The 13,419-nt window shown below is 45.4% G+C and overlaps 1 protein-coding gene across 1 annotated transcript in view; it reads left to right on the forward strand.

Moving 5' to 3' along the window:
* LOC135826715 (slit homolog 3 protein-like) overlaps positions 1 to 13,419 on the forward strand; it is a 95,812-nt gene that overhangs the window by 79,389 nt on the left and 3,004 nt on the right. The window contains exons 24-28 of the mRNA XM_065339316.1: positions 1 to 78; positions 1,104 to 1,214; positions 3,954 to 4,064; positions 6,411 to 6,539; positions 10,992 to 11,135. The exon at positions 1 to 78 is cut by the window's left edge and continues 39 nt beyond it. Coding sequence (XP_065195388.1) covers positions 1 to 78; positions 1,104 to 1,214; positions 3,954 to 4,064; positions 6,411 to 6,539; positions 10,992 to 11,135 — 573 coding nt within the window. The remainder of the gene's footprint in view (positions 79 to 1,103; positions 1,215 to 3,953; positions 4,065 to 6,410; positions 6,540 to 10,991; positions 11,136 to 13,419) is intronic.

Below are 13,419 nucleotides of genomic sequence, written 5' to 3' on the forward strand. Positions count from 1 at the left end.
GCAGATGTGTTACCGTGATGGGAGAGTATCAATGCCACTGTCAGCATGGCTGGCTGGGGAGAGATTGCGACATTGAAGGTATAGTGTGAGGTAGAGCGGAGTGCTTGTGTTAGGGAATTTTCAAGGCGGCTGCATGCGTCGCCGCACATACCTGGGAAGAATGGGAAGAAGCGAATGGCAGGGAACGAGAGAAAGAAGTAGATTACATGGAAGGAGACAGAGAGAGAGAGAGAGAGAGAGAGAGAGAGAGAGAGAGAGAGAGAGAGAGAGAGAGAGAGAGAGAGAGAGAGAGAGAGAGAGAGAGAGAGAGAGAGAGAGAGAGAGAGAGAGAGACAGAGAGAGAGAGAGACAGAGAGAGAGAGACAGAGAGAGACAGACAGAGAGAGACAGAGAGAGAGAGACAGAGAGAGAGACAGAGAGAGAGAGACAGAGACAGAGAGAGAGAGAGAGAGAGAGAGAGAGAGAGAGAGAGAGAGAGAGAGAGAGAGAGAGAGAGAGAGAGAGAGAGAGAGAGAGAGAGAGAGAGAGAGAGAGAGAGAGAGAAAGAGAGAGAGAGAAAGAGAGAGAGAGAGAATGGCTTTTAGTTGTAGAATAAAGATCTTTCTTCATTATCACTGTGCAGCATCCTCGTAACTTCGTAAGTAGAAGAAGATGTGATAGGAGAGTAGAGGAACATTTAGGAGATCCTGGGAAGACAATTGAGTAATCCTCTTCATCTGATGTTGTGGCTGCTTAAAAAGTTAATAGCAAGACTTGCTCAATTCTCAAAAGCCCCATTGGAATATCTTGAATGATGTTAACCTCCGTGTGTGTGTGTGTGTGTGTGTTTGTGTGTTTGTATGTGTGTGGGTGCGTGGGTGCGTGGGTGTGTGTGTTTCTACATATGTGCACATGTGTGTTTGTGCATGTGTGTGTGTGTGTGTGTCCCATATGGTGTGTGTCTGTGTGTTTATGTTTGTTTACGTGTATGTGTATGTGTTTGTGTGTGTGTGCATGCATGCATGCATCTCCACTTTCCCACATGTGTACGTCCGCTTGCTCATATGCACATACATGAATGTGTGTTTTGTTGTACGTCCTGGTGATCTTGTCCTGGCTGTAAGATCCCTGCGTGACGGGCTCGCACAACTGCACGAGAGGGGTGTGTGTGACATCCTGGGCACCATCGCACACCTGTTCATGCCATCCTGGCTACACTGGCCATACTTGTTCAGGTTAGTGCGTTACCTGGTTTCCTGTGCTATACCATGTGCATACATTCACCGCAAGTCTGGCAAATGTATTTTTCAGCTGTATGAGTGCACACCATTTTAAAAGGCCTGATATAGTTACGTGAGTCATCATCAGTGTTCATCATCTCACATGAGGAGAAGAAGAGCAAGGCAGTGCGAGTATGCGCACAGCTATCCATGCATTCCGGCTACGGTGTACTATTCATCTGTATACAGATTATGTGTGGTAAAGTACTTAAGTAGCCATAGTACAGCTAGCAAGGACTATTGCAGGTGTGCTGGTACAGTTTCCCTCTTCCTGGATACACACCAAGCATCTCCAATGATGACGTAATTCCCCAGCATAGCTTGCATAGTGCGATAACTATGTCTTGGTAACAGTAGCACTGTGTGTACACCTGCGTGTGTGTGTAAACAGGAATGTGCTTTGAGAGTCTTGAGTGCTGAGAGTATAGGGGTGACATTGCCACTCGATGCAGACCAGGACTGGGTTGCTACTTGATCCCTGCACACTAGGGCAGATCTCCTGTGCGTCTACAGTAAAACCTGTCAAGGCGACCACTCGGATAAGGCGACCACCTGTCCCTGAAGACCACTGCAATCAGGACACAAGGATGCTATTTCCAGTCAAATGACCCTGGATAAGGAGACCACCTGGTAACAGAGACCGTGTTTTGAGGGTCCCTTGATCCGTCGTCTTAGACAGGTTTCACTGTACTTGGAGGAGTAAGGCTACTATACTGGAGCAGATTTCGCAAGGAAGGCGGTTAGGCGAGTGCATTATTTCAGCAAATCACCAGTGCCAACTTCATGATATCACCCATCCTGGCAACCTCTGGTGTGATGTATGCCAGTCATTATGTAGAAAACAGCTTTTATCGCGATTGAGGTACAGAAATCCCATACCTCTACCAACACCTACCAACTTCTACCAGCCTCAAATAGGCACCGGCGGATTATGCTCGAAAAGGTGTCAGATTCTGCTCGAAAATCAGTGAAATTGGCAGTACCATACAAACCTTATGGCTGTCAATTCCTCTAATTCTGCTCCATTTCTTTATCCACATACCAAACATGAAGTCGAAGACACCACTGCAGCTGTACTTATGGTTGATAAATATGGTGGTAAAGACACACCTGGCAATATGGCGGTGAACACACGCCTGCCCACACACGCTCTCTAGGCTGCAAAGTTCTGGCACGGAGCTCTCCTTCTCACCACCACCACCATCAGTTCGCGCCTGGTGCCTGGTCGATGCATGGCTGGCGGTATCCGGCATAGCAGGCTGGTACATCAAGTAGCGCATGGCACATAGGTGATGACACAGCAACGAAATAGCTCGATTGCGACGTACGTTTTGTCCCCGCTGGACTCATCAGGCAATCTTCTTCTTGGATGTCTTCATACGGAGCTTGACTTGCCATGCATCGACCAGGCGCCAGGCGCGAACTGATGGTGGTGAGAAGGAGAGCTCCGTGCCAGAACTTTGCAGCCTAGAGAGCGTGTGTGGGCAGGCGTGTGTTTACCGCCATATTGCCAGGTGTGTCTTTACCACCATATTTATCAACATACCAAACATGAATGAAAATTTCCAGAAAAAGTAGCGAATTCTGCCAATTTTTCTGCCGGCATTATCCGCCGGTGCCTAGCCTCAAACCTGGTAGAAGTGGTAGAGGAAAGTAGACTCTACAGTTTGGAATAGCAAAAATTGTATCTGCCGAAAGGAGTAATATCTACCCAGGGGCGTCACCGGACCCCTTCACAGGGGGTGCACAGGAAAAATTTTGCACAGGAATTTTACCCGGCCATGATGGCATGATGACAAACTCGAAAGCATAATTATATTAATAATAATAGCATTGCATCATATAATAATAAAAATGTGACCATTTTAGGGTCCGGCGGATTCTGCCGGCAGGAAAATTGGCAGAATTCGGTACTTTTTCTGGTAAGTTTCATGCATGTTTGGTATGTGGATAAAAAATGGAGCAGAATTCGAGGAATTGCCCGCCATAAGGTTTGTATGGTTCTGCCAATTTCACTGCTTTTCGAGCAGAATCCGCCGGTCCCTAGACCATTTGGAATTCTCCAAATCAAAATCCTCAGCAGCGGCAATGTCGTTGTCGACCTGGACAACCGGTTCCTCTTCAACCTGGACAAAATGTTCCGCTTCAACAGGACTGTGTGCCGGTTCTTCGTCAGGTCCCTCATCGTCCGATTCCCCTGGCCCAGCTGCAACAGGAATGGCTTCGTCGCCTCGCCTCACTTCAGGGTTCGCATTCCTCCGAAAAAAGTTTGCTGATAGTGAGCTGGCCAGACGCTTTCCTTTTTCGAGAAGACGACATTTTGAGAGGAAACAGCTCCAAAGACTCTTCAAGTGTGGTGACCTGACTAACTTACTTGCGACCACACTGAATTATTTATTTCTTCTGTATCAAACAAACACCCAGCACGCCGCGTGCATGCAGTTTATTAGTAGATTCTACCAGCACTACACTTTTCATCACCAGGAGTTCGCAAAAAAACAAGGTCGAATTTTTTAGGGGGGTGCACGTGCCCCTGTGCCCCTCACGGGTGACGCCCCTGCTACCATAACCTGTTGATTAAAATGAACACCCTCCTAATCAACACATGGAAAAAAAGTCGGCTCTATGCTCGATGGTAGCGTACTCAACTGTCCATCTGCTGTTTATCGTCTGTTCTTATGTCTTGCCATACAGCGAGGCTAGCTTCTTGCACCCACAGCGTGTGTGTCAACGGAACTTGCGTTCCCGGAAAAGAGGAGCATACTTGCAAGTGCCATACTGGATACACAGGGGTCATATGTGATGGTGAGCAGGAATGGTATTTGACAAAGCAACAGCGATCCCCCAATTCACCACCTTGATGGTGTGATTACTGTATAATATTTTAGGTGTACAAATAATCTACGAGGAGATAAAAGTTTAATAATAGCTATGAAAAGTATGAATGCCGCAGACATCACCACGCAACATGACAATTTGTTCAAGGTTTGAGATTGTGTGTTTCCAAAATCGATTTTCAAGCTCCGATCATCAGTGGAAATACGGAACTAAAGTGATCAAGGGAAAAACAAAGGTTAAAAATCCAAAGAAGTGTGACACATGTCATGTTGCACGGTGATGTCTGCGGCATTCATACTTTTCATAGCTATTATTAAATTTTAGGTGTACTCAAACTTCGCTGCCAGGGACCTGCCAGGTTTCAGGTGTAATGTAGAAATTGGTGACCAGCATTCCCTTCACACACAGTGCATACTCTAGTGCCATTTAGGTGTAACATAAATTTAGGTGTCTGTTTTCTCTACCGAAATTAAAATTACACCGAAAATGACGTGTTACACAGTATGTTTCCTGGGAGCCTTTCACCCCTATCTCTAAGGGAGGCACCTGGTCTAGGTACTTGCGCTGAAGCATTGTTTCTTGGTCTTCGATTTCGCAGAAGAGTGCTTTGGAAAACACGATAGCTTTTAAAAAGTTCAGACTAGAAATCCATGTCATACTACTTGAAGTAATCTGTAAAGAGAAAAGGACCTATAAGTTACTAGTTATGACTAACAGTCCACCAAGGTAACGACTCTACTAACGAGATAATATGCAGTCAAAAAGTAGTAACATATAGGTCCTCTTTCTCTTTACATACTACTATTGGTTCACTGAACATCCGAGTTTTCATACTGATATCCTGGGCAATTTTGGATTTGGTGATGAGGCATCCTCTACCTCCCAAATATGCCCTAGTGCCGAAAACATTTCCAGCTCATCTCCCTCCCCCTCCCATCTTTTCTAGACGCCAAACATTCCGTGCTCACCGTACGCCCTGAAACGTTCGCGATTTTCGCGACGGGTGTGAAATCACGAAAGTTAGTGGGCGCGAAACGCAAAACTATACTCGAACAAGTACTGAAAGAAGACTCGAGTCAATCATCAAATTGACTCCAGTCGCAAACGTGTGCAGGCGCAAAACGATCTGTCATCGCAATTCACGAACTAAAACGGGCGCAAAGGATTCTGGGTTAAAAGTATTGCAAGCGTTTCCTGGCTTCAAAACATTTTAATAGTAGCGCCGAAACATTCCCTAGTCACCAAACATTTCTTGGTTCCTTTTAAAAAAAAACCGGGGTCTCTCAAACATTCCCTGTTTTTTTTTCTTTCTTTTTTTATACTATGTGCTCATCCCTACAAAACAATGAGTGAGACAAAATAGTAGTAGAAAATACAAAACAAGAAAAGTGTAGTAGGTGCTACAAGAGCTGTGCTGGTCAAGCGCAGTGCACTCCTCCGACCATTTCGGTCTCGAAATTGACATGGACTGTGCGGGCAAGGGGGTGTATTACTATGAATGATAGAGTTACTTATTATTATTATTATTATTAAAAGCATGTCCGCGTAGGTGGCGGGGGTGCCACTTTCGCTTATGCCATTCAGGATTGATGTCTGAAGAGTAATACGATACAATGAAATGACAGAAGTGACGTCAACAAAAGCCGTTAGCAACAACACAAATATGACTAATGGAAAACTTCATCCAAAGTATAAAATAAAATAGAATATGCATACAACATGTCTGCATATCATCTGAAAATGCAACGGTTCCGAAACAGTTGTCCTTTACAGTAAATAACCTGAAATACGTAGTACTCATAATGAGCATACGTCTGCTCACCTGGGCAGCATTTGTCACACTGTGTGTTTGCCCTTTAAACCGAGTCTCTAGTCCAAAGATCCTGGACGATGCTGGCGGACCGGAGTTTAATTTCGGCTCACTGCGTGTTGGTGTCTCCACGTTTGTGCACACACACATTGTACACCAGACTAGAGAGGTTGAGTTGCGCACGTGATTTTTGACGCGACACGCAAATTCACATCGAAAGGGTCGAAATTTGGGGTGATACAGCAAATTCCCACTTGAGATGCAGCCCTCTTGCGTTGTTTTCCAATTTGCGAGCCAAATAACGGGAGTGGAACTTTCACGTCACGTCCTTCTGTGTACTTGTGAGTGTGGCTTGCAGTTTTGCCAGATGTGTACAGGTCCTCCCTCGTTAGTAGATAATCTCTGGGCCATCGAAAAAGTTATCTTTTAAATCATAAATTTTATGTACTAACGAATTACGTGTACCTCTGCGCTGTGTTTCCTGTGTGGGTATTCGTCTACAGTTGACGTCAGCGAGTGCAGCAGCAATCCGTGTGTGAACGGCCAGTGCTTGAACGTTGGTGATCGCTATCTCTGCACATGTGACCGGGGCTGGAGTGGTGAGACGTGCGCAGACGCGTCTGTTGCAAGTGGTAAGAATGTCTTTTCAGGTTTGCTTGCATTGTGATAATGCCATGTGATCATCAAGCACCTCTTCGGTTTTTCGGAGATGCATGCATATTTCCATCCCAATAAATTACCTATGTTGCTGCGTATCCCGGACAAACATAGTCCGAGTCCTCTACTCCCACAGTTGTACCCAAAGAGTAGATCAGGGATGACACTTCTATTTATTCCCGTAGCTATGCAAAAGCCGTTACTGAAGTAACGTCTGGCGCTAGCCAGGGTCCACACAGCTTTAATTCCGTGTTTGTTTGTGCCATCGGCATGCCTGGCGCTATCCCGGACCTGTCCCGTACCGTACCGTACCATCAAAGACAGCTGGCCACAATATTCAAATAGGACTGTCAAATGCAAGATCATAACGTTAAGCAACTTGGAAGAATGAGTATGTATGCAAAGTGTATCGGGAAATGCATGCAGGGCGATAGTGCAGGTTCGAATCCCAGGTTAAATCTTGAAAAAAATAGGAGAAATGAAAAAAACATTATTTTTTTATTTATTTTATTCCAAGCAAAACATGGCTGGGGTAGCCAATGACCACTTTGCGTGGCGATTGCACGGTTTAGCTTATAACATCCCTATGCTTGTTTGCCTAGGTCATCAAGGTGGTAGACGGTGTCGCATTACCCTCGAATGCAAAGAGAAAGTTTATTTCTTTCGCTCAGGGCCCTACGCTATGCTTTTTTGCCTAGCTCATCATGCATGTTATTCGAACAGATGGAAACTTTTTGCTATACAATGATGTAGCCGATCAGTTCGTTGTGGTATGGTCGGGCATTGTAGCAGTCATGGTCGACGTAAAAGACTATAAGACCGCAACAAAGTTGGGACCAAAGAGAAAGTTCCATCAGTACTAATAACATGCATGATGAGCTAGGCAAAAAAGCATAGCGTAAGGCCCTAAGCTTCCAAGACCTCTCGTTCCCGAAATCACTCCAATTTGTGCACGTTGCTCAGACAGACCGACCGAAAACAATTTTCATAATCTTTCTTGGATAATTCGCGGATCTGTTGTTTCGGGCCTTTGAAATCCTAAAAATGACTTCAACTGGAACAGGGGCGCTACCCCTTATCCCTCCCCCCCCCCCTCCCCCCAAGGTCACCGCCCTCTAGACCCCGGCCGGGTGGACAGCCCTAACCCACTTCAGATTTCTACCCTGACATATCTGGAGGAGTAAACGATTCAAACCCTTCGATTATGCACACTCTGCGTCGTTTTCCTTTTCTGCCCATCAGCTGAGCTGTAATGGGTGCCCTATTCTTTGTGTATCGCATTTAGGACAGTTTCCTATAGATGGCACAGGCACTCTACAGGGTAGTATTTCTACAGAACCACAAGGACAATCAAGGCTTCTTTGCTGCAACTTCAAGGTTCATGCTCTCGCAATCATCAGGCAACAATGCCTGATGAATGTGATGATTGCTCTCGCATGAATCTTGAAATCGCAGCAAACAAGCCTTGATTGTCCTTGTTGTTCTGTTCTGTATTACGCTCTGCCTCCGCCGTGTTGAGCACTGTCAGCACTCTGGGTACACCCTCCGCCATGGTGTTGAGCACTGTCAGCACACTGGGTACATCATCCGGTGTAGTATTTCTATAAAACCAGCAAACATGATTGTATCGTTAATAGCACAAACAAACGCACCCTCTCTTTGAATTGGTTTTCACTGTGGTCCTCTCTCCAAGGGCTTTTGAATTAGCCCAATATCAAACTGACTTGTCACATAAAACCCGGGTTATGGCAGAAAACCAAATGTAGTATCCACATGCGGGTGTATAGTGCCCCAGGGAACAATGTGTCTTACTACCCGTTTAGGTCCACAGAGGCCCACATGTAGCATCGGTATAGGACTGCCAATGCACCGGCCTAAAGAAAACACATCACAGTACCCGAGGCTGTAGATGCTATTCGGACAGGCCCGCACTGTACAGTGCTACTCAATGAAATCCAGTCGTGTCACTCAAGTTTGCGCCTTGCGTCATTCCACGGCACACTGTTCGCAGGTCTATGGCTGCGCACCGCCCGGCGCCTACTTGAGTCACCCGACTGGATTACACTGAGTAGCACTGTACTTTATCACTCCCAGTTACTATTGACTCACATACGTTTTCACTACACCTAATCAGTCAAATATTCCTGCACATTTCACTCCTTAGCTACTCAGGCTATATTGACTGCTCATATTTGACTCCTTTTTAGAGATTTAACACTGGCTTTGGCTAGTCGTGATAAATCTACTTGTAATATTGACTTCATACTTGGTCAGTATAGGAAATAAAACCTCGTAAAAGACCTCGGCTTCGCCTCGGTCTTTCACTCGGCTTTTATTTCCTATAATTATTGACCTCGTACTCAGTCAATATTAGATACGTTGTATTACATGTACAGTCAACTTCGCGTATAACGACACTCGGCGGCGGGGCATCAGAAAAGCGTCCTTATTCGCGAAGTGTCGTTATACCCGAAGTCCCATTATGTATGACAGTTGGATGGGACTTTGCTCTGGGCATGGAAATCCTGTCGTTATTCGCGAATTGTCGTTATAACCCCCACCTAGGGTTCCCAGTAAAAAGGCAATAGCCTGTTGGGACTCCCCTAGTAAAACGAGAGAGCTTGGAAGCTCAGGGCCCTACGCTATGCTTTTTTGCCCTGATGACCTAGACAAAACAAAGCATAGGGATGTTATAAATTCTTTGAAAAAATCCTTTTTTTAAGACATAACCTGGGATTCGAAACCGCACTATCGCGCGCCCTGCATGCATCCCCCGATACACTTCGCATACATACTAATTCTTCCAAGTTGCTTCACGTTATGATCTTGCATTTGAAAGCCCTATTTGAATATGCATTGTGGCCAGCCGTCTTTGATGGTACGGTACGGTACGGGATAGGTACGATCGAGGGTAATACGACACCGTCTACCGCCTTGATGACGGCAAAAAAAGCATAGGGATGTTATAAATTTTTCAATTCTCCAATTTTTTTCAGGCATATCCTGGGATTCGAACCGCACTAACGCCCTACATGCATTCCCCCATACACTTCGCATTCATACCCATTCTTCCAAGTTGCTTCATGTTATGATCTTGCGTTTGAAAGCCCTATTTGAATATTGCGGCCAGCTGTATGTGGCCAGCTGTGTTTGATGGTACGGTACGGTACGGGACAGATACGGGATAGCGCCAGGCGTGACACAAACAAACACACAAACAAACACCAAATTAAAGCTGTGTGGACCCTGGCTAGCGCCAGACGTTACTGAAGTAACGTCTTCTGCATAGCTACGGGAATAATAAAAACTACTATATCCGATAATAGCTATGAAAAGTATGAATGCCGCAGACATCACCACGCAACATGACAATTATTTGTTCAAGGTTTGGTTTTGTGTGTTTCCAAAATCGATTTTCACGCTCCGATCATCAGTGGAAATACGGAACTAAAGAGATCAAGGGAAAAACAAAGGTTAAAAATCCAAAGAAGTGTGACACATGACGGGTAACTTGTGGTAAGTATTACAAAAAGTGAGAACTAAAATAAAGAGTAAGTGTGACAAACGGGCATGAACAGTGCAGAAACAACTCATGAACACGGGGTGCAAACTCACGAAAATAACCTAAGTGCTAAAACATGTTCTTTTTGCTTACACAAATCGGGCTTATGCGTACGAATACAAACAGCTTCAAGGACCTTCAACTGCTGGACATAACGGGCACGACACACTTACACACTTACTCTTTATTTTAGTTCTCACTTTTTGTAATACTTACCACAAGTTACCCGTCATGTGTCACACTTCTTTGGATTTTTAACCTTTGTTTTTCCCTTGATCTCTTTAGTTCCGTATTTCCACTGATGATCGGAGCGTGAAAATCGATTTTGGAAACACACAAAACCAAACCTTGAACAAATAATTGTCATGTTGCGTGGTGATGTCTGCGGCATTCATACTTTTCATAGCTATTATTAAACTTTTATCTCCACGTAGATTATTTGTATACTATATCCGAAGTCGTTATTAGCGTAGTATTACAATCATGTACATGGATGCATACTACAGTAATCAGCTCAGCCCTACTAGCAATAGCCCGGAGTATGGTGATCACTCTAATTTCAGAAATTTTCGGTGCTCAATATTTTCGGTATGAGGGCAGTTCCCTATTGGATTATGTGTGTTAGTGTTTGTTCGGTGTATTGAAATTTTAGGTATGAAACAGACGCACCGAAAGTACCGAAAATAAAAGTACACCGAAAATTTGTGAAATTACAGTATACTTATAATAGTTATGTCTGCATCATTTACCGTAAAGCTGTGTATAAAGCCGCGGCTTACATTATGACTTTTGGGGGGGGGCATCATTTGCAGGCTTTGGTTTTCGTCATGCTGTGTTCACTTGATCAACTGTACGTGCCTTGCAGCTGCCGCAAGTGGGTTTGCCCATTCCGTCGGGAACATGGTGACGTGGGTTTCGTTACTCTGTGTCCTCTTCCTCGTGGGAATCGTCTTTGCTTACCGTCGCCGTGGCGCTGGAGGTGGCAGGAGGAAAAGCGTTGAGCTGGCAGGTAAGAGTAAACAGAAGAAGGCAATAGAGAGGTTAAGGCCGTGATCGTTTGGTCGGATCCAGATCCAGATCCATCGGATCCACTGGATCTGCAATGATCGATTGGTCGAATCCGGATCCAGATCCTTCGGATTTGGATCCGAGCAACCCTGCCCCGGGAGCAGGGTTGACTGGATCCATTGGATCCAAATGTGACCTTTGTGCGTATATGGTGGGTAAAAATCATGTTTATACTCATTGTCGTACGTCTAGTGGACTTTTGTTGACTTTTCGTACGACGCAGGCGATCAGTACGACTTGTGCCTTTTTTGGGTGACCTGTCAGCGCCATTTTTTACTTCGTCAACATGGCAACAGCCAAGGTCCGCAAAAAAGTGTTCGGTTGATTCTGAAGGATCCGACGGATCTGAGATTTGGATCTGGATCTGGATCCGACCAAACGATCATAGCCTAAGATGCACAATATTTCCAACGTGACGCGCAATTTCACGTCACATTTGGCATAAAACTCCAAATTTCGACGTGAGCTGCAGGTCACTCGTGTTGTTTTTGTGACGCGCCAGCCAAAAAAACGCGAGCTGGGCTTTCATGTCACGTCAGAAATAACGCGCATCTTAACCTCTCTAATAACTAGAGTATATTTGCAACAAGGAAGACTAGCGTCGCTGTAAGCATTTCCTAATTATGTCGACATGCATGAGTAAAATTTGAAACCATGGTTGCAGGGCACACAATGAATGCATGTCGACGCATAGGAAAGGCTCCCAGCGAAACTACAGCTGCGCTCACTGAAATCCGACCCAACGTGCAAACCTGGCGCCCTCAACTTGCACGGCCCTTGACGCCCTGGAAGTGGAACGAATGCGGCTGGACGTACACATGTACACATACAATGATGTAATCGGAACTGGTCCAGGGCGTCAGTGTTGCACTTTGGGTTGGATTTCAGTGAGCGCAACTGTAGTCCTCCTCGTTGCAATATTAAAGCCGCTGTCTCCGAAACGTTTGGTTACATAACTGAAGTGAACGTGATAGGGGCGAGGCATCCTGCAGCTTCGTAACTCGAAGAAAAAATGGTTTACAGGCACACAGGCTCTTTCCCTGGACATTGCACATTCACAACTCAGCTCACTGTGTCGTTATCGACGTTTTGGCAAATTGCCACCATCAGGATTCAGAAACTACAGTAGCTTCTCAATATGCACAGATTCCACTGTAGCCATCCAGTATAACCAATTAACCATACATTCTCTCACAACATCCTCCAAGCAATCTCTAGACTACATCATTCACTGAGAGAAGAAGACAGTCATTAGAATTTTCGGGTAATGTCCACCTTCAGGTAACGGTAGTGGTGGACACATATGTGTACATGTCATGTGTGTGTTTATATGTTTGTATGTGTGTGTATGTGTGCAGGCCCATCGCACCGACTTTGGAGGTGGGGCGGCAATGGAAGGGGGGTCTGGGGTCCTGGCCCAGGAAAAAATTCAAAAATTAAGCCAATAACCCCGAAGTTTTCCGCGTTGTACAGATGCACGAAATCCCGTAGAATCCCGGAGACCCTAATGGGTGTTGAATGTGCAGGACCCTATTGTGTTTTCTGCTACTTCCACCAAGAAATGGGCCCTGAGGGCATTTCATACGAAAACCTTTTATGACCGTGGAAAGATCTAGCTAGTCATTAGTTCTAACCAAAGTGAAGAAGCTGGAAAAGCGATTGTTTGCCATCAGTTATGAATCTAAATTTGGTCAAATGCGCATGCATAGCACACAATGAACACCCAACCGGGTCTCTACATACCTACGCCCTAGTACTGCACTTCGTACATCTGTACTACGCGCAAAAGGTCTATCGCAAGCATTTCCGGGCATTTGCTGCCATTTCAGTGTAACTGCAGTGAAAGACTTTTTATATTCTGCAACAAACCAAGAAGACGCTACAATCAGTGACAAGGATTCTTCATTACCCTCCTCTGGAAAAAAATTCAAAAATTGCAAGCAAACCGCAAGCATTTTCAGGCATTTGGTGCCATTTCAGTGCATAAACTGCAATGAAAAAGACTTTTTGATTCGGCAACAAACCGCGATCGGCCTCGGGAACAAGGATTCTTCATTATTCGCCACGTTTGCGCTGAGCTGCGATCATCTCGCTTTGTTGCAGTGTGCTCCAAAAAAAACGGCCAAAAAAGTGGGGCGGCCTCAGCCGGCCCCGGCTGAGGCCGCCCTGGCTGAGACGGCCTTGGTATGTGTGTGTGTGCATGTGTGTGCATGTCTGCATGCATA

Source organism: Sycon ciliatum, chromosome 10 (genome assembly GCF_964019385.1).
Source record: "Sycon ciliatum chromosome 10, ocSycCili1.1, whole genome shotgun sequence".
Taxonomy (NCBI): domain Eukaryota; kingdom Metazoa; phylum Porifera; class Calcarea; order Leucosolenida; family Sycettidae; genus Sycon; species Sycon ciliatum.